The sequence below is a fragment of the Phalacrocorax carbo genome, unplaced genomic scaffold (genome assembly GCF_963921805.1).
Source record: "Phalacrocorax carbo unplaced genomic scaffold, bPhaCar2.1 SCAFFOLD_249, whole genome shotgun sequence".
Lineage (NCBI taxonomy): Eukaryota > Metazoa > Chordata > Aves > Suliformes > Phalacrocoracidae > Phalacrocorax > Phalacrocorax carbo.
In genome coordinates, this window is record NW_026990312.1 from 27,684 (window position 1) to 47,144 (window position 19,461).

Genomic DNA, 19,461 nt, shown 5'->3' on the forward strand with positions numbered 1-19,461 from the left:
CAGTTTGATCAACAGTGTCACACCAGTACGGCCCAGTTCCCTGGGGTATGTCAGACCAGTATGGCCCAGTTTGATCAACAGTGTCAGACCAGTATGGCCCAGTTCCCTGGGCTGTGTCAGACCAGTACGGCCCAGTTTGATCAACAGTGTCAGACCAGTATGGCCCAGTTCCCTGGGGTATGTCAGGCCAGTATGGCCCAGTTTGATCAACAGTATCAGACCAGTATGGCCCAGTTTGATCAACAGTGTCAGACCAGTATGGCCCAGTTCCCTGGGGTACGTCAGACCAGTATGGCCCAGTTTGATCAACAGTGTCAGACCAGTATGGCCCAGTTTGATCAACAGTGTTGGACCAGTACAGCCCAGCCCCCCGGGCAGTGTTGGCCCAGTACGGCCCAGTTCAGTGAGCAGTGTCAGACCAGTATGGCCCAGTTCCCTGGGCAGCGTCGCACCAGTACAGCCCAGTCTCCAGGCAGTGCCATGCCAACAGCTCCCAGTGCTCCCAGTATCCCCCGGGCCGGCTGCAGAGCTGGGCTCTCCTGTGCAGTCTCAGCCCAGTTGCTCCCAGTAACCACCCAGTTGCTCCCAGCTCCCTGCCCAAGCCCCTCCCGGTCCCCACCCAGTCACTCCCAGTCTCCCCCAACTGGTCCCAGTCCCCCCCATCGCTCCCAGTTGCTCCCAGTTCCCCCCCCATCGCTCCCAGTGCCTCCCAGTTCCCCCCCATCGCTCCCAGTGCCTCCCCCGCCTGGCCCCATTAACGAATGTTGGTTAATTGGGGGGGGGGGGAACCGTGGGAGCTCCCCCTCCCGGGCCGGGTGCCCCAGGCCCCGCCCCTTGTACAGCCCCGCCCCTTGTACAGCCCCGCCCCTTGTACAGCCCCGCCCCGCGAAAAGGGCCCCGCCCCCTTCCCCAACAGGCCCCGCCCCCTGTACAGCGCCGGGCGCCGCCCCCCGGGGACACGGCCCCGCCCCCTGCCCCACCCCCCCACCCCCCGCATGGATTTTTACGAAAATTTCGCTCTTTAAAATAAAATTGAATCTCTGGAAATGGAGTGGGGGGGGGCCGGGGGGGATGGGGGGGATCGGGGGGGGCCGGGGGGGGGCTCGGGGCGATGGCCTGGTTGCCATAGTGAGGGGTATTGGGGGGGGGGGGGGTGTCACCCCGTGGGACAGGCCTGGCGTCGCCATGGCAACGCGGGGTGGGGTGGGTGGGTGTGGCCCTGGGCTGTTGCCATGGCAACCCTGAGGGACTCTCGGGTGACCTCATATCATCCCCCCCCGCCCGCGGCAAACCCCGCCCTGCAGGCCATCCCGCCCTCCCAATGGCTGTTAGGCCTGTCGGTCATGGAGAGAGGCGGGGCTAGACGCCCCGCTTTCCTTATTGCTCTGCCCCGCCTTAAAAAGGTGGTTGTGACCGCTCATTGGTCAGCCTGGCTGCCTATCACCCAATTCGGGGCTGTCCGGCCTCTCATTGGCCACCGCCTGCCGCAAATCATCACGCCGCGGCGGGCTGCGTCCTAGCGTCCGCTCCCATTGGAGTGTGGGCCCGCCCCTCAGGCTGGCGGCCGCTTATTGGCCGAGGCGGCGGGGCTAGGGCGGGCCTTGGCGGGGCGGGCGCCGCCGCGGTGGAGGGCGGAGGAGACGAGAGGAGCGGACGGAGCAGCCCCGGCCCGGCGCGAGCGGCCGCCATGGAGGACGGAGTCTATGGTAGGCCCTGAGGGGGCGGGGAGGGGGGGACGAGGTGGGTCCCGTTTGCCCCCCTCCCCGGGGTGGGGTGGGGTGGGGTGGGGGGGGGGGAAGGAGGGGGCGCTACGGTGGCCGCGTGGGGCCAAGTGCGAGGGGGAGGGTGCGGGATGTGGTCACGTGATGGGCCCGCGGCGTTACCGGGGGCGTGGTCACGTGACAAGGCCTCACCACTTCCGCCCCCCCCCCGCAGGGCGGGGGCCACAGTGAGTCAAACCATCCAATGGCGGGGGGGGGGGTGGGGGGGGGGGTGTTTGTGGATGTGAATTGCCCAGGCCACGCCCCCTTTGCCCCCGAGTCCACGCCCCCTTTGCCCCCGAGTCCACGCCCCCTTTGCCCCCGAGTCCACGCCCCCTTTGCCCCCGAGTCCACGCCCCCTTATGGTCTACCCCTTCATTTAATGGTGTGGGGGCGGGGTTAGGGCCAAGCGGGGGCGGGGTTAGGGCCAAGCAGGGGCGGGGTTAGGGCCAAGCGGGGGCGGGGTTAGGGCCAAGCGGGGGCGGGGTTAGGGCCAAGGGCTCATGACTATGAGCTGTGTTCTGGGGCAGGCTGTGGGGTGGGGCGGGGTCTCCAGGGAGGGGGTGTGGCCAGGGGCAGGGGGCGGGGCCATGACCCACCCCCACCCCCTGGGGGACCCCCCAGTGCCCCCCGACCTGACGGCGGAGGAGCGGCTGGAGCTGGAGAGCATCCGGCGGCGCAAGCAGGAGCTGCTGGGGGAGATCCAGCGCCTGCGGGAGGAGCTGAGCGAGGCCATGAGCGAGGTCGAGGGGCTGGAGGCCAACGAGGGCAGGTACCCCCCGAACAACCCCCCCAAATACCCCACTGACACCCCCAAATTCCCCCCCAAGCCTCCCAAATACCCCCCAGCACCCCAAACCCTGCCCTCGAGCCCCCCCTGAGCGAGGTCAAGGGGCTGGAGGCCAACGAGGGCAGGTACCCCCCAGATACACCCCCAGCACCCCAAAACACCCCCTTATACCCCTAAATAACCCCCTGAGGCTCCCAAGTACCCCTCCAGGACCCCCAAAACCCGCCTGAGGTGCCCAAATACCTCTTCCACAGCCCATAAATACCCCTCCAGGACCCCCAAATAGCCCCCTGAGACTCCAGAACCCCTCCCAGGGCCCCCAAATACCCCTCCAGGACCCCCAAATAGCCCCCTGAGACTCCAGAACCCCTCCCAGGGCCCCCAAATACCCCTCCAGGACCCCCAAATAGTCCCCTGAGACTCCAGAACCCCTCCCAGGGCCCCAAAATACCCCTCCAGGACCCCCAAATAGCCCCCTGATGCCCACCAGTACACCCCTGGACCCCCACATACCCCCCCAAAACACCAGATCCCCCTTCAGGGCTCTCAAATATTTCCCTGGACCCTCAAATATCACCTCTGGGACCCCAGACCCACCCTGCCCAGGCCGCCCCAAATACCCTCCTGAGACCCCCAAATAACTCCCCTGGGACCTCAGAAACCCCCCCAGACACCTTTGAGACCCAGAAACTCCTCTGGAGCCCCAAAGACCCCAAGTACCTCCACTGTAACCCCAGAAACCCCCCAAGGATCCTCAAATAATCCCCCCAAGACCCCAGAACCCCCCAGGACCCTCAAATACCTCCCTGAGACCCCCCAAAACCCCTCCAGGGCCCCCAGATATCCCCCCCGAACACCCCCCAGGACCCCCAAACACCTGCCTGGGTCCCCTGTACACAGAGACCCCCCTTCACCCACCATGATGTACCCGTCTAGGCATGGGGGAACCCCCCACCCCCTAACCCCGAGACCCCAGGACCCCACCTCTGGTGCATGGGGTGGGCCCAAAACACCTTGAGGTCCCCCCCAAAATCCACCCCAGGGTCCCTAAATACGCCCCCCCCCCCCCGACGACACCAAGTACCCCCCACCCCGAGGGGTTTTGGGTCTTTCTTAGAGCCCAGGGCACCCCCAGAGCTACCCTCTGACTCTGGGGTCCCCGCAAAAATACCCCCAACCTCAGTTTAAGCCCCCCCCCCCCCCAACCTCAGTTTAAGCCCCCCCCCATCTCAGTTTAACGCTCCCTAAGCTTAGTTTAAGCCCCCCAACCTCAGTTTAACCCCCCCACCTCAGTTTAACCCTCTCTAAGCATAGTTTAAGCCCCCCCCACCTCAGTTTAACGCTCCCTAAGCTTAGTTTAAGCCCCCCCCAACCTCAGTTTAACCCCCCCACCTCAGTTTAACCCTCCCTAAGCTTAGTTTAAACCCCCCCCAACCTCAGTTTAGCCCCCCCTAACCTCAGTTTAACCCCTCCCCCGCTCCAGCAAAACCCTCCAGAGGAACCGAAAGATGGGGATGGGCCGCAAGAAATTCAACATGGACCCCAAAAAGGTGAGGGGGCTCCCGGGCGCCTGGGTCCCCCGGGTGGCTCCGCCCCTCCCCCCGCCGGGGGTGGGGGTCCCGGGCGCCTGGGTCCCCCGGGTGGCTCCGCCCCTCCCCCCGCCGGGGGTGGGGGTCCCGGGCGCCTGGGTCCCTGGGGTTTTTTTTTGTGTGTTTTTTTTTTTTAATTTTTTCTTTATTTTGTTCTTTTTTTGGGGGGTGGGTTTGCAGGGGATCCAGTTCTGGTGGAGAACGAGCTGCTGCGGCACACGGCCGAGGACATCGCCCGCTTCCTCTACAAGGGCGAGGGCTCAACAAGACGGCCATCGGCGACTACCTGGGGAGAGTGGGGCGGGGCCTCGGGGAAGGGGCGGGGCCTCGGGGAAGGGGCGGGGCCTCGGGAAGGGGCGGGGCCTCGGAGAAGGGGCGGGGCCTCGGAGAAGGGGCGGGGCCTCGGGGAAGGGGCGGGGCCTCGGGGAGGTGGGGCGGGGCATCGGGGGGGGCCTCCTGGGGAGGGGGGGCAGGGGTGGGGGGGACCTCTAGGGGGGGCGGGGGCCTCTGGGAAGGGGGCGGGCATCGGGGGGGGCCTCTGGGGAGGGGCAGGGGTGGGGGGGCCTCGTGGGGAGGTGGGGCGGGGGCCTCGGGGAGGTGGGGCGGGGGCTTCTGGGAAGGGGGCGGGGCATCGGGGGGGCCTCCTGGGGAGGGGGTCAGGGGTGGGGGGACCTCTGGGGGGGGGCGGAGGGGGACGACCTCTGGGGGGGGGGACCTCCAGGGGGGGCAGGGGCCTCGGGGGGGGGGGGGCCTCCGGGGGGTGGGCGGGGGGGTGTGGGGGGGCGTGGGCCCTCTCAAAAGGGGCGGGGCCTCCTTGGGGGGCAGGGTCCTCCTGAAGAAGGGGGTGTCTTGGGAGGGGGGGGCGGGGGCCCTCTGAAAATGGGCGTGGCCTCTGTGGGGCATGGGAGCCTCTGGGGGAGGGGGAGGTGGGGCTGGGTGGGGCTTTAAGATGGGCGTGGCCTTCCAAAATGGGCCACACCCTAGCCCCACCCCCTAATATAGGATCAACCCTTTGGGTTAAGCCTGGAGAGGGTCTGGGTGATTGACAGCCTGGTGGGTGGGGCTTAGATGGGGGTATGTGGGCGGGCTCTGGCGGTGATTGACAGCCCGGCTCCCTGCCCCGCCCCAGGGAGGAGTTCAATATCGGGGTGCTGCACGCCTTCGTGGACCTCCACGAGTTCACGGACCTCAACCTGGTGCAGGCGTTGAGGTGAGGGGGCTGGGGGGGGTCCCTTGTGGGGCTGGGGGGGGTCCCTTGTGGGGCTGGGGGTGGGTCCCTTGTGGGGCTGGGGGGCCTTTGGGAGCCAGCCTGGGGCCCTGGGAGGGAATAGGGGGGGCTTTTAGGGTGTTGGGGGGCCATTTTGAGGGCATGGGAGGGGCTTTTTGGGAGGTTGGGGGCCCTGGGTGGTCTGTGGGGGGTTCTGGAAGAGAATTTAGGGGCTTTTTGGGGGGTTGGGGGCGATTTTGAGGCCCTGGGGGGCTGTTTAGGAAGTTGGGGGGACGGGGGAGCCTTTGGAAGCCAAGCTGGGGTCCTGGGAGGGAAGGGGGGGGGGCTGTTGGGGGGCGATTTTGAGGGCCCAAGAGGGGCTTTTTGGGAGGTTGGGGGGCCTGGGTGGCTTTGGGGGGATCCTAGAAGAGGATTTGGGGGTATTTTGGGGGGTTGAGGACCATTTTGAGGGCCTGGGAAGGGCTTTTTGGGAGGTTGGGGGCCCTGGGTGGTCTTTGGGGGGTCCTGGAAGAGAATTTAGGGGCTTTTTTGGGGGTTGGGGGCGATTTTGAGGCCCTGGGGGGCTGTTTAGGATGTTGGGGGGATGGGGGAGCCTTTGGAAGCCAAGAGGGAGGGAATTTGGGGTGCTTTTGGGGCATTGGGGGGGCCATTTTGAGGGCCTGGGAGGGGCTTTTTGGGGAGGTTGGGGGCCCTGGGTGGTCTTTGGGGGGTCCTGGAAAAGAATTTGAGGGCTTTTTGGGGTGTTGGGGGCCATTTGGGGGGGCTGTTCTGAGGGGCTTTTGGGGAGATATTTAGGGGTCCAAAGAGGGCTAGGGATGGGGTGGGGGGCAATTGGAAGTCTGGGAGATTTGGGGGGCGTCACATGGAGGGTGATGTGGGATTCTGGGGGGTCCCGGAGAGTATTTTGGGGGTCCCAGGGGGGATTTGTGGAGTCCTGGGGGGGATTTGGGGGTTCCCAGGGAGGTTTTGAGGGATCTGCTGGAGGATTTTGGGGTCCCCAGGCAGGATTAGAGGGATTTGCTGGAGGATTTTGGGGTCCCCAGGAGGGATTTTGGGGTCCCCAGGCAGGATTTGAGGGATTTGCTGGAGGATTTTGGGGTCCTGGGGAGGATTTAGGGGTTCCCAGGAAGGATTTTGGGGTCCCCAGGCAGGATTAGAGGGATTCGCTGGAGGATTTTGGGGTCCTGGGGAGGATTTAGGGGTTCCCAGGAAGGATTTTGGGGTCCCCAGGCAGGATTAGAGGGATTCGCTGGAGGATTTTGGGGTCCTGGGGAGGATTTAGGGGTTCCCAGGAAGGATTTTGGGGTCCCCAGGCAGGATTAGAGGGATTTGCTGGAGGATTTTGGGGTCCTGGGGAGGATTTAGGGGTTCCCAGGAGGGATTTTGGGGTCCCCAGGCAGGATTTGAGGGATCTGCTGGAGCATTTGGAGGCCCTGGCGAGGGTCTGGGAGGCGGCTGGGGGCGTCGGGGGGCTCCGTGGGGGTCTGGGGGACTTTGGGGGTGCGGGGTGTGGGGTTTTGGGGTGCAGTGGGGGATTTGGGGGGTCCCCCCACTCCCAGGCAGTTCCTGTGGAGCTTCCGGCTGCCGGGGGAGGCGCAGAAGATCGACAGGATGATGGAAGCCTTCGCCCAGCGCTACTGTCTCTGCAACCCCGGCGTCTTCCAGTGCACGGGTAGGGGGCTGCGGGGGGGCCTGGGGGGGGGTGGGTGGGGCTGGCTCCACCCCCCGGCCACGCCCAGCCACGCCCACCCCCCTCCCGCCCACCCCCCTCCCCCTGCTGTCTCTGAGTGGGCCGGACGCCTGGGACCCCTCTGCCCCCCCCACCCCGCCCCGACCTCTTGGATGTTGGGGGTCCCCCCCCCCACTTGGGGTCATCTGGGTGTTGGGGTCCCCTGTGACCCCCCCCCCCACACTGTTGGGGTCCCCCCATTCCCTTGTTCCCCACCAGCATGTTGGGGTTCCCTGTGCTCCCCCTTGGGGTCACCTGGGTGTTGGGGTGCCCTGTGACCCCCCCCCAAGGTGTTGGGGTCCCCTATAGGCCCCCCATGTCACCTGGGTGTTGGGGTCCCCATCCCCTTGTTTCCCACCCCCCATGGTTTGGGGGTCCCCCACCCTGTGCCCCCCTGTGGTTTGGGGGTCCCCCGGCTGTGAGGGTCCCCCTTTGACCCCCCATGACCCCCGTCTTTGTCACCAAGTCACCTGGATGCCGGGGTCCCCATCCCCTTGTTTCCCACCCCCCGTGACTTGGGGTCCCCCCCCATGGTTTGGGGGTCCCCCACCCTGTGCCCCCCTGTGGTTTGGGGGTCCCCCAGCTGTGAGGGTCCCCCTTTGACCCCCCATGACCCCCGTCTTTGTCACCAAGTCACCTGGATGCCGGGGTCCCCATCCCCTTGTTTCCCACCCCCCATGACTTGGGGGGTCCCCCCATGGTTTGGGGGTCCCCCACCCTGTGCCCCCCTGTGGTTTGGGGGTCCCCCAGCTGTGAGGGTCCCCCTTTGACCCCCCATGACCCCCGTCTTTGTCACCAAGTCACCTGGATGCCGGGGTCCCCATGCCCTTGTTTCCCACCCCCCGTGGTTTGGGGGGTCCCCCCGTGACTTGGGGGTCCCCCCGTGGTTTGGGGGTCCCCCCGTGACCCCCCCCCCCGCCCCAGACACGTGCTACGTCCTCTCCTTCGCCGTCATCATGCTCAACACCAGCCTGCACAACCCCAACGTGCGGGACAAGCCCTCGGCCGAGCGCTTCGTCGCCATGAACCGCGGCATCAACGACGGCGGGGACCTGCCCGAGGAGCTGCTGCGGGTAGGGCGGGGCCCGGGGGCGGGGCCTGAGGGGGCGGGGCCCTGGGGTGGGGCCTGAGGGGGGCGGGGCCCTGGGGTGGGGGCTTGTGGGGTGAAGGAATGGTGGTGGCAGTGGTGGCAGCAAGAGCCCCTGGGGGCGTGGCCTTAAAGTGGGTGTGGCCTAGGTGGGTGTGGTTCATGGGGGCTGGGGGTGTGGCCTGGGGGCGGGGCCGTGGGGTGGGGGCTTGTGGGGTGAAGGAATGGTGGTGGCAGCAAGAGCCACTGGGGGCGTGGCCTTAAAGTGGGTGTGGCCTAGGTGGGTGTGGTTCATGGGGGGCTGGGGGTGTGGCCTGGGGGCGGGGCCGTGGGGTGGGGGCTTGTGGGGTGAAGGAATGGTGGTGGCAGTGGTGGCAGCAAGAGCCCCTGGGGGCGTGGCCTTAAAGTGGGTGTGGCCTAGGTGGGTGTGGTTCATGGGGGCGGGGTGTGGCCCTGGGGTGTGGCCTGGGGGGGCAGGGCCCTGGGGTGGGGGCTTGTGGGGTGAAGGAATGGTGGTGGCAGTGGTGGCAGCAAGAGCCCCTGGGGGTGTGGCCTTAAAGTGGGTGTGGCCTGGGTGGGTGTGGTTCGTGGGGGCCTGGGGGTGGGGCTCTGGGGGGGCGGGGCCGTGGGGTGGGGGCTCGTGGGGTGAAGGAATGGTGGAGTCGGTGGCAGCAGGAACCCCGGGGGGTGGGGCCTGAAGTGGGTGTGGCCTAGATGGGTGTGGTTCGTGGGTGTGGGGACTCAGGGTAGAGTCCAGTGATTGTGGGTGGGGCTTGGGGCTCTGTGGGCGGGTCCAGTGCCTGTGGGCAGGGCTTAGGCCTCTGAGGGCGTGTCCAGTGATTGTGGGTGGGGCTTGGGGCTCTGTGGGCGTGTCCAGTGCCTGTGGGCAGGTCTTAGGCCTCTGAGGGCGTGTCCAGTGATTGTGGGTGGGGCTTGGGGCTCTGTGGGCGGGTCCAGTGCCTGTGGGCAGGGCTTAGGTCTCTGAGGGCGTGTCCAGTGACTGTGGGTGTGGCTTAGGCCTCTGAGGGCGTGTCCAGTGACTGTGGGTGTGGCTTGGGCCTCTGAGGGCGTGTCCAGTGACTGTGGGTGTGGCTTGGGGCTCTGTGGGCGGGTCCAGTGCCTGTGGGCAGGGCTTAGGCCTCTGAGGGCGTGTCCAGTAACTGTGGGTGTGGCTTGGGGCTCTGTGGGCGTGTCCAGTGCCTGTGGGTGGGGCTTGTGGCCCTGTGGGCGGGGCAAAGGGCCATGCCCAGCCCCAGAACCCTGTGCTATTGGGGAGAGGGGGGATGTGTTTGTTGCCCGGGGGGGGTGGGGGGTGTGTGGCCGTGGTGGGCGTGGCCCGCGCCTGACCCCGCCCACCCGGCCCCGCCCCAGAACCTGTACGAGAGCATCCGCAGCGAGCCCTTCAAGATCCCCGAGGACGACGGCAACGACCTGACCCACACCTTCTTCAACCCCGACCGCGAGGGGTGGCTGCTCAAGCTGGGTGAGCCACGCCCCTTTCCCGGCCACGCCCCTTCCCCGGCCACGCCCCCTCCTCTGACCCCGCCCCTTCCCTCTGGCCCCGCCCCGCCGACACCTGGGCCCTCTCTGTTCTCTGTCTCTGTCCCCTCTGCGGCTGCCCTGGGTCCTCGTCCCCCAGCCCAAACTGGGCATGGACCAGTCCCTCCCAGTCCCCCCCCGGCTGCCCCCCAGTCCCTCCCAGTCCTCCCCCGGCTGCCCCCCAGTCCCTCCCAGTCCTCCCCCGGCTGCCCCCCAGTCCCTCCCAGTCCTCCCCTGGCTGCCCCCCGGTGCCCCCCAGTCCCTCCCAGTCCTCCCCTGGCTGCCCCCCGGCTGCCCCCCAGTCCCTCCCAGTCCTCCCCTGGCTGCCCCCCGGTGCCCCCCAGTCCCTCCCAGTCCCTCCCAGTCCTCCCCTGGCTGCCCGCCAGTCCCTCCCAGTCCCTCCCAGTCCTCCCTGGCTGCCTCCCAGTCCCTCCCAGTCCTCCCCTGGCTGCCCCCCGGTCCCTCCCAGTCCTCCCAGTATTCCTCTGTGTGCCTCCCAGTCCCCTCCCAGTCCCCTCCCCGTGCCCCCCCAGTTTCCCCCCAGTGTCCTACTGGCTTTCCGCCTACCCTCCCCGTGTGCCCCAGTGCTTCCTGGCACCCCCAGTTCCTCCCAGTGCCCCCAGTTCCCCCAGGGGTTCGGGGGGGGCGGTTCCGTGTGGACGTGACTGACGTTTCCTCCTCTCTTCTTCCGTCTGTCTGTCCCCGTCTGTCCCTCCCCATCCCCGTGACCCCCCCACCCCGGCCCCCCAAAAACCCCACCCCCCCTTGCTGCCGACGCCCGGCCCGGCCCCCCCAGGAGGTACGTACTGGGGTGGGGAGTGGGGGGTGGGGGCAGCACCCAGGGGACAATCCCCCCCCTAAAAAACCAGTGTGTCCCCCTCCCCCCCAATCCCAGCATGCTTTGGGACCTCCCACGATGCTCTGGGGCTTGTGGCCCCCCCCCAATTCTATCTGCCCCCCCTTCTATCTGCCCCCGCCAATTCTATCCAGCCCCCCCGCAAATCCCATCCCCAACCCAAAACTACTCCCCCCCCCCGCCCTTAACTCCCCCTGGAGCCCCCCACAACCCACGTGCTTCTCGGGGACCCCTGAGGACCCCCCCAGACCCCCCTGAGCCCCCCCTGTTCCCCCCAGGCGGGCGGGTGAAGACATGGAAGCGGCGCTGGTTCATCCTCACCGATAACTGCCTTACTACTTCGAATACACCACGGTGAGACCCCCCTCAAATTCCCCGGGACCCCCCCCCCAAAACCCCCTGGGGTCTTCTGACCCACCCCAGCCCCCCCAAAACTCTGTAGGACCCCCTGTACCCCACCCCCACCCATTACCTGGGTTCTTTTGCGTACCTCGGGGTGACCCCCTGGTTCTCTCTGGTGCCCCCCGCCCCCCCAACCCTGCTGGGGTCCACCTGGGCCCCCACCACCCCTGGGGACCCCAAGGGACCCCCCTCCCCATAACCCTGAGGGCCCCCCACTGACCACCCTGGACCACCCAGGGATCCCCTCATAGCTTCTGGGCTGCCCCCACCCCCTGGGGCCCCCTTGGACCCCCCCCCCAGCCCCTGGGCAACCCCAAGGACACCCCCTTGGACCCCCCAAGGGATCCCCCTGAGCCTCTTGGCCCCCCCCGAGCACCCTGAGCCCCCCCTGGACGCCCCCAAGGGATCCCCCTGAGCCTCTTGGCCCCCCCCGAGCACCCTGAGCCCCCTGGACCCCCCCAAGGGATCCCCCTGAGCCTCTTGGCCCCCCCCAAGCACCCTGAGCCCCCCTGGACCCCCCCCAAGGGATCCCCCTGAGCCTCTTGGCCCCCCCAAGCACCCTGAGCCCCCCTGGACCGCCCCCCCAAGGGACCCCCCCCCAAGTCCCCTTGGACCCCTCAGGGACCCTCTGATCCCTGGGACCCCCCAAGAGACCCCCTGAGCCTCTTGGACCCCCCAAGCCCCTTGGACGCCCTGAGCCCCCGTGGACCCCCCAAAGACCCCTTGGACCCCCCCCCCAAGGGACCCCGTGAGCCCCAAGTCCCTTTGGGGACCCCTAGGGATCACCCATGAGCCCTTGAGGGAGCCCCTGGGGACCCCTGGACCCCCCTGTGCCTCCCCCAAGCCCACTTGAACCCCCAGGGACCCCCCCCAGGATCCCCTTAAGCGTCTTAGGTCCCCCAAGTGCCTTTGGGCACCCCTAGGGACCACCCGAGCCCTTGGGGGACCCCTGGGGACCCCCTGGACCCCCCAGGGTCCCCCCCCCGACCCCCTGCGCCCCCCCCCAGGACAAGGGAGCCGCGAGGCATCATCCCCCTGGAGAACCTGAGCATCCGCGAGGTGGAGGACCCCCGCAAGCCGGTGAGCCCCCCCGCGGCCCCCCCAGATCCCCCTCTGTGCCCCCCCACGCCCCCTCTCCTGTGGGCTCCCCCCGTGTCCCCCGTCTCCTTGTGCCCCCCCCTTTGTATCCTCAAGACCCCCCCATTTTGGGTGGGTAGCGGTGCCCCCCCCTCCATCTCCCCCAACCAAGGGGGTGCCCATATCTCCTGGGGTCCCCCCACTCCACGCCCCCCCTTTCCTCAGCCCCGCCCCGTGTGTCCCTCACATCTCCCCCATCCCAAGACCCCCCCCCTAATTTTGGGGGGCAGACGTGCCCCCCATTGCTCCCTCCACACCCCCCCCAAAAAGGGGGGCTCCACTTCCCCTGGGGTCCCCCAAACCCCCATCTCCCCAACCCCCCCCCCCCAATTCTTTATGTTCCCTCCATGTGTGTCCCTGTGTCCCCTCAATGTGATCCCCAACTTCAAGACCCCCCCCATCCCCAACTTCAGACCCCCCCCAGATTTGGGGGGGCACCCGGGCCCCCCATCTCCCCCTCCTCCTCCCCCCAAAAAAGGGGGCTCCATTTCCCCTGGGGTGCCCAAAGCCCCCATCCCCCCCCAATTCTCTATGTCTCCTCCATGTGTCCCCGTGTCTCCTCAACACATCCCCCATCTTGAAGACCCCCCCCCCCAGATTTGGGGGGGCACCTGTGCCCCCCATCTCCCTCTCCTTCCCCCCCCCCCAAAAAAAAGGGGGTTCCACTTCCCCTGGGGTCCCCAAACCCCCCATCTCCCCCTCCCCTGCCACATCCCCATCCCTTCCCCTGTGCACCCTGACTTCCCAGCCCCCCCCCAAACCCCCCCCAGATTAGGGGGGGCACCCGTGCCCCCCATCTCCCCCTCCTCCCACCCCAGAAAGGGGGTTCCACTTCCCCTGGGGTCCCCAACCCCCCATCTCCCCCTCCCCTGCCACATCCCCATCCCTTTCCCTGTGCACCCTGACTTCCAGCCCCCCCAAACCCCCCACGGCCCTCCCCAACCCCCCCCCAGCCCCCCCAAAGCCCCCCCAGCCCCCCCAAAGCCCCCCGGCCCCCCCAGCCTGACGTGCCGCCCCCTCCCCCAGCACTGCTTCGAGCTCTACATCCCCAACAACAAGGGGCAGCTCATCAAGGCCTGCAAGACGGAGGCGGACGGGCGGGTGGTGGAGGGGAACCACGTCGTCTACCGCATCTCCGCCCCCACCCGCGACCAGAAGGACGAGTGGATCAAGTCCATCCAGTGAGCACCCCAAAACCCCCCCCCGGCACCCCCAAATCCTCCTGGGGACCCTCAGCCCTCCCGGAGCTCCCTATGGGGAGGGGATGCACCAAGGTGCGATGGAGAACTTGTGGGGGGACCCAGGGGGTGGGGCCAAGCCAAAGCCCTCCCCCAGATCCTCCTGGGGTTCCTCAACTCCTCTGGGACCCCCAAATCCTCCTGGGGACCCTCAACCCCCCCCCCGGGACCCCCAAATCCTCCTGGGGACCCTCAGCCCTCCCGGAGCTCCCTATGGGGAGGGGATGGGGCAAGGTGCGATGGAGAACTTGGGGGGGGACCCAGGGGGTGGGGCCAAGCCAAAGCCCTCCCCCAGATCCTCCTGGGGTCCCTCAAACCCCCCTGGGACCCCCAAATCCTCCTGGGGACCCTCAACCCCCCCCAGGACCCCCAAATTCTCCTGGGGACCCTCAGCCCTCCCGAGCTCCCTATGGGGAGGGGGTGGGGCAAGGTGCTATGGAGAACTTGGGGGGACCCAGGGGGTGGGGCCAAGCCAAAGCCCTCCCCCAGATCCTCCTGGGGTCCCTCAAACCCCCCCGGGACCCCCAAATCCTCCTGGGGACCCTGAACTGCCCCCCCCCCACCCCCCAGGGCTCCCTATGGGTGGGGATGCACCAAGGTGCTAAGGAGATCTTGGGGGGACCCAGGTGCCCGAGCCCCTTACTGGGAGGGGTCCCGGGGGGAGGGGCCACCCCAAAACCCCCCCGGGGCACCCCAAAGCCCCCATGGTGTGTGTTGTCCCCCCCCCCAGGGCAGCGGTGAGCGTCGACCCCTTCTACGAGATGCTGGCCGCCCGCAAGAAGCGCATTTCGGTGAAGAAGAAGCAGGAGCAGCCCTGAGGGGGGGCTGGGACCCCCTGGGGACCCCCCCGGGACCCCCCCGGGCCGCGAGGGACCCCCTGGGACCCCCCCGGGACCCCCCCGGGCCGCGAGGGACCCCCTGGGACCCACCTCTGGACCGTGAGAGACCCCCTGGGACTGCACGGGACCCCCTTGGGACCACGAGGGACCCCCTGGGACCCACCTCTGGACCACAAGGACCCCCGGGACCCCCCAGGACCACGAGGGACCCTTCTGGGACCCCCCAGGACCACAAGGGACCCCTCTGGGACCCCCCAGGACCACAAGGGACCCTTCTGGATCACACGGGGACCCCCCCAGGACCACGAGGGACCCCTCTGGGACCCCCCAGGACCACAAGGGACCCTTCTGGATCACACGGGGACCCCCCCAGGACCACGAGGGACCCCTCTGGGACCCCCCAGGACCACAAGGGACCCTTCTGGATCACACGGGGACCCCCCCAGGACCACGAGGGACCCCTCTGGGACCCCCCCAGGACCACAAGGGACCCTTCTGGATCACACAGGGACCCCCCCAGGACCACGAGGGACCCCTCTGGGACCCCCCTGAGACCACGAGGGACCCCCCAGGACCACAAGGGACCCTTCTGGATCACACAGGGACCCCCCCCAGGACCACGAGGGACCCCCCAGAACCACAAGGGACCCCCCCAAGGACTATGAGGGAGCCGCCTGGACCCCCCCCACCCCTGAGGGACCCTCCTGGACCCACACATGACCCCCCCAGAGAACGGCGAGGGACCCCCCCTGGACCCCTCCCAGCCTGTGAGGGACCCCCTGGACCCCCCAGAACCACAAGAGACCCCCAAAGGACTACAAGAGACACCCCCCACCCCCCAGACCTCAGTGGACCCCCAAGGACCATGAGGAGACCCCCCCAGGGTCCCCCCAACTTCTGAGGGGACCCCCTTGAACCACAAGGGCCTTTGAGGGACCCCCACCCCTGACCTTGGGGTGACCCCCGAGGACAACATGGGACCCCCCTGGATTTTGGGGGACCCCCCCCAAACCGTGAGGGACCCGTGGAACAACATGGGGACCCCCCTGGGCCCCCCAAAGCCCCTCGGGGGGGGGGGAAGGGCACACAGAGCCCCCCCCCCCAATACGTGTGCATGGACACGGACCTCCCCACGGGGCACACGCGTGTGAGCGGGGCTTCTGCTGGGCAGAAGCAGGAGGCTGACGTGTGCGAGGCGTGTGCGAGGCGTGTGCAAGGCCTGAGGCGTGTGCGAGGCGTGTGCAAGGCCTGAGGTGTGTGTGAGGCGTGTGCGAGGCGTGTGCAAGGCCTGAGGCGTGTGCGAGGCGTGTGCAAGGCCTGAGGCGTGTGCGAGGCGTGTGCGAGGCGTGTGCAAGGCCTGAGGCGTGTGCGAGGCGTGTGCAAGGCCTGAGGCGTGTGCGAGGCGTGTGCAAGGCGTGTGCAAGGCGTGTGCAAGGCTTGAGGCGTGTGCGAGGCGTGTGCAAGGCCTGAGGCGTGTGCGAGGCGTGTGCAAGGCGTGTGCAAGCCCTGAGGCGTGTGCGAGGCGTGTGCGAGCTGTGTGCAAGCCCTGAGGCGTGTGCGAGGCGTGTGCAAGCTCTGAGGCGTGTGCGAGGCGTGTGCGAGGCCTGAGGCGTGTGTGAGGCGTGTGCAAGGCCTGAGGCGTGTGTGAGGCGTGTGCGAGGCGTGTGCAAGGCCTGAGGCGTGTGCGAGGCGTGTGCGAGGCGTGTGCAAGGCGTGTGCGAGGCGTGTGCAAGGTCTGAGGCGTGTGCGAGGCGTGTGCAAGGCCTGAGGCGTGTGCGAGGCGTGTGCGAGGCGTGTGCGAGGCGTGTGCAAGGCGTGTGCAAGGCCTGAGGCGTGTGCGAGGCGTGTGCAAGGCCTGAGGTGTGTGCGAGGCGTGTGCAAGGCCTGAGGCGTGTGCGAGGCGTGTGCGAGGCGTGTGCAAGGCCTGAGGCGTGTGCGAGGCGTGTGCAAGGCCTGAGGCGTGTGCGAGGCGTGTGCGAGGCGTGAGGCGTGTGCGAGGCGTGTGCAAGCCCTGAGGTGTGTGTGAGGCGTGTGCGAGGCGTGTGCGAGGCGTGAGGCGTGTGCGAGGCGTGTGCAAGGCCTGAGGTGTGTGTGAGGCGTGTGCGAGGCGTGTGCAAGGCCTGAGGTGTGTGTGAGGCGTGTGCGAGGCGTGTGCAAGGCCTGAGGCGTGTGCGAGGCGTGTGCAAGGCCTGAGGCGTGTGCGAGGCGTGTGCAAGGCGTGTGCAAGGCGTGTGCAAGGCTTGAGGCGTGTGCGAGGCGTGTGCAAGGCCTGAGGCGTGTGCGAGGCGTGTGCAAGGCCTGAGGCGTGTGCGAGGCGTGTGCAAGGCGTGTGCAAGCCCTGAGGCGTGTGCGAGGCGTGTGCAAGCCGTGTGCAAGCCCTGAGGTGTGTGCGAGGCGTGTGCAAGCTCTGAGGCGTGTGTGAGGCGTGTGCGAGGCGTGAGGCATGTGCGAGGCGTGTGCAAGGCCTGAGGCGTGTGTGAGGCGTGTGCGAGGCGTGTGCAAGGCCTGAGGCGTGTGCGAGGCGTGTGCAAGGCCTGAGGCGTGTGCGAGGCGTGTGCGAGGCGTGTGCGAGGCGTGTGCAAGGCGTGTGCAAGGCCTGAGGCGTGTGCGAGGCGTGTGCAAGGCCTGAGGCGTGTGCGAGGCGTGTGCGAGGCGTGTGCAAGGCCTGAGGCGTGTGCGAGGCGTGTGCGAGGCGTGTGCAAGCCCTGAGGCGTGTGCGAGGCGTGTGCGAGGCGTGAGGCGTGTGCGAGGCGTGTGCAAGCCCTGAGGTGTGTGTGAGGCGTGTGCGAGGCGTGTGCGAGGCGTGAGGCGTGTGCGAGGCGTGTGCAAGGCCTGAGGTGTGTGTGAGGCGTGTGCGAGGCGTGTGCAAGGCCTGAGGCGTGTGCGAGGCGTGTGCAAGGCCTGAGGCGTGTGTGAGGCGTGTGCGAGGCGTGTGCAAGGCCTGAGGCGTGTGCGAGGCGTGTGCAAGGCCTGAGGCGTGTGCGAGGCGTGTGCAAGGCGTGTGCAAGGCGTGTGCAAGGCTTGAGGCGTGTGCGAGGCGTGTGCAAGGCCTGAGGCGTGTGCGAGGCGTGTGCAAGGCGTGTGCAAGCCCTGAGGCGTGTGCGAGGCGTGTGCAAGCCGTGTGCAAGCCCTGAGGCGTGTGCGAGGCGTGTGCAAGCTCTGAGGCGTGTGTGAGGCGTGTGCGAGGCGTGAGGCGTGTGCGAGGCGTGTGCAAGGCCTGAGGCGTGTGTGAGGCGTGTGCGAGGCGTGTGCAAGGCCTGAGGCGTGTGCGAGGCGTGTGCAAGGCGTGTGCGAGGCGTGTGCAAGGCGTGTGCGAGGCGTGTGCAAGGCCTGAGGCGTGTGCGAGGCGTGTGCAAGGCCTGAGGCGTGTGCGAGGCGTGTGCAAGGCGTGTGCAAGGCGTGTGCAAGGCCTGAGGCGTGTGCGAGGCGTGTGCAAGGCCTGAGGCGTGTGCAAGGCGTGTGCGAGGCGTGTGCAAGGCCTGAGGCGTGTGCGAGGCGTGTGCAAGCCCTGAGGCGTGTGCGAGGCGTGTGCGAGGCGTGAGGCGTGTGCGAGGCATGTGCAAGCCCTGAGGTGTGTGTGAGGCGTGTGCGAGGCGTGTGCAAGCCCTGAGGCGTGTGCGAGGCGTGTGCGAGGCGTGAGGCGTGTGCGAGGCGTGTGCAAGCCCTGAGGCGTGTGCAAGGTCTGAGGCATGTTCAAGCCGTGTGCAAGGTCTGAGGCATGTTCAAGCCGTGTGCAAGCCCTGAGGCGTGTGCGAGGCGTGTGCAAGCCCTGAGGCGTGTACGAGGTGTGTGCGAGCCGTGTGCAAGGTCTGAGGCGTGCACAAGCCGTGTGCGAGGCGTGTGCGAGGCGTGTGCGAGCTGTGTGCACGGACGAACCCCATCTGCAGCCCCCCCACCCCCCCCCAGTTCACCCCAGTCCCTCCCAGTTTGGCCTGGGGGGGCCCTGGGGGGTCCCTGCCCCCCCCCCCCCCCCCTTATTTATGGCTCTGCCCCATTAAAGCTGGTGAACACGGGGGGGTCCGGCCTCTTACTGGGGTCCCCCCGGGGGGGAGGGGTTGGGGGGCTGGGGGGGGCTGGGGGCGCAGGGAGGGGCGGCGGCTCCTTGTAAGGTTTTATTTCATGGGGGGTTTTGGGGGGGAAAAAGAGCATTTTGGGGGTCCCCTGGGGGGGGGGGGGGACAGGCATTGGGGGGGGGGGGATTTGGGGGCTCCTTCTGGGGGGGACCCGGGTGTTGGGGGGGGGGGGGGCGGGGATTCTCTTTGGGGGGAGTCTGGGAGGGGTCGGGGGCTCCCTCTGGGGGGGCCCATGTGTTTGGGGGGGGCCCAGGGGCTCCTTCCAGGGGGACCCAGGTGGGTGGGAGGGGTCATGGACTGGGGTCAAAGGTCAAGATGGAGCCCCCAAAAGTGGACCAGGCAGCCGGGAGGGGTCAAGGGCTGCCGGGGGGGGGGGACACACAACACCCAGGTGTTGGGGGGGTTCGGGGGTTCTCTTTGGGGGACCCATGAGTCTGGGAGGGGTCGGGGGCTCCTCTGGGGGGACCCAGGTGTTTGGGGGCTCCTTGCAGAGGGCACCCCAACATCTGGGGGGGGCACCCATGTGTTTGGGGGGTTCGGGGATTGTCCTTGGGGGGACCCAGGAGTCTCAGAGGGGTCGGGGGCTCCTTGCAGTGGGACCCCAACATCTGGGGGGGGGACAGCCCTATGTCTGGGGGGGTTTCGGGGTTCTCTTTGGGGGGACCCGGGAGCCTGGGAGGGGTCGGGGGCTCCATCCAGGGGGTACCCCAGCATCCAGGGCTCCTTGCAGGGGGACCCCAATATCTGGGGGGACACCCATGTGTCTGGGGGGGTTCGGGGGTTCTCTTTGGGGGGACCCGGGAGTCTGGGAGGGGTCGGGGGCTCCCTCTGGGGGGACCCAGGTGTTTGGGGGCTCCTTGCAGAGGGCACCCCAACATCTGGGGGGGACACCCATGTGTTTGGGGGGTTTCGGGGGTTCTCTTTGGGGGAGCCAGGAGCCTGGGAGGGGTCGGGGGCTCCATCCAGGGGGTACCCCGGCATCCAGGGGCTCCTTGCAGGGGGGACCCCAATATCTGGGGGGGGCACCCATGTGTCTGGGGGGGTTCGGGGGTTCTCTTGGGGGAGCCAGGAGCCTGGGAGGGGTCGGGGGCTCCATCCAGCGGGGTACCCGGCGTCCGGGGCGGGGGTCCCGAGCCCGCCGGGGTCTCAGGGGCAGGGGTCGAAGGGCAGGGTGGTGACGCCGCCGTGCAGCTC

The 19,461-nt window shown here is 68.1% G+C and overlaps 1 protein-coding gene and 1 long non-coding RNA gene across 4 annotated transcripts; both read left to right on the forward strand.

Moving 5' to 3' along the window:
• Positions 1–1,569: 1,569 nt before the first annotated feature.
• Positions 1,570–14,397, forward strand: CYTH2 (cytohesin 2). Its single transcript, XM_064440139.1, is given in 13 exon segments — positions 1,570–1,706; positions 2,385–2,532; positions 4,034–4,116; positions 4,329–4,397; positions 4,400–4,434; positions 5,246–5,349; positions 6,927–7,039; positions 8,021–8,169; positions 9,555–9,666; positions 10,857–10,932; positions 11,988–12,060; positions 13,144–13,298; positions 14,086–14,397. Coding segments are annotated over 13 exon segments (1,224 nt in total). The 5' UTR covers positions 1,570–1,687; the 3' UTR covers positions 14,174–14,397.
• An 11-nt stretch (positions 14,398–14,408) lies between these two features.
• On the forward strand, positions 14,409–18,207 carry LOC135310996 (uncharacterized). Of its 3 annotated transcripts, XR_010370908.1 has the most exons (5): positions 14,409–16,127; positions 16,629–16,866; positions 17,468–17,562; positions 17,730–17,836; positions 18,020–18,207. It is a non-coding gene; the product is annotated as an uncharacterized LOC135310996 (long non-coding RNA). The 3 variants fall into 3 exon arrangements; XR_010370906.1 differs by having other exon boundaries at positions 17,730–18,207; XR_010370907.1 differs by lacking the exon at positions 17,468–17,562 and having other exon boundaries at positions 16,629–16,708; positions 17,730–18,207.
• Positions 18,208–19,461: the final 1,254 nt, after the last annotated feature.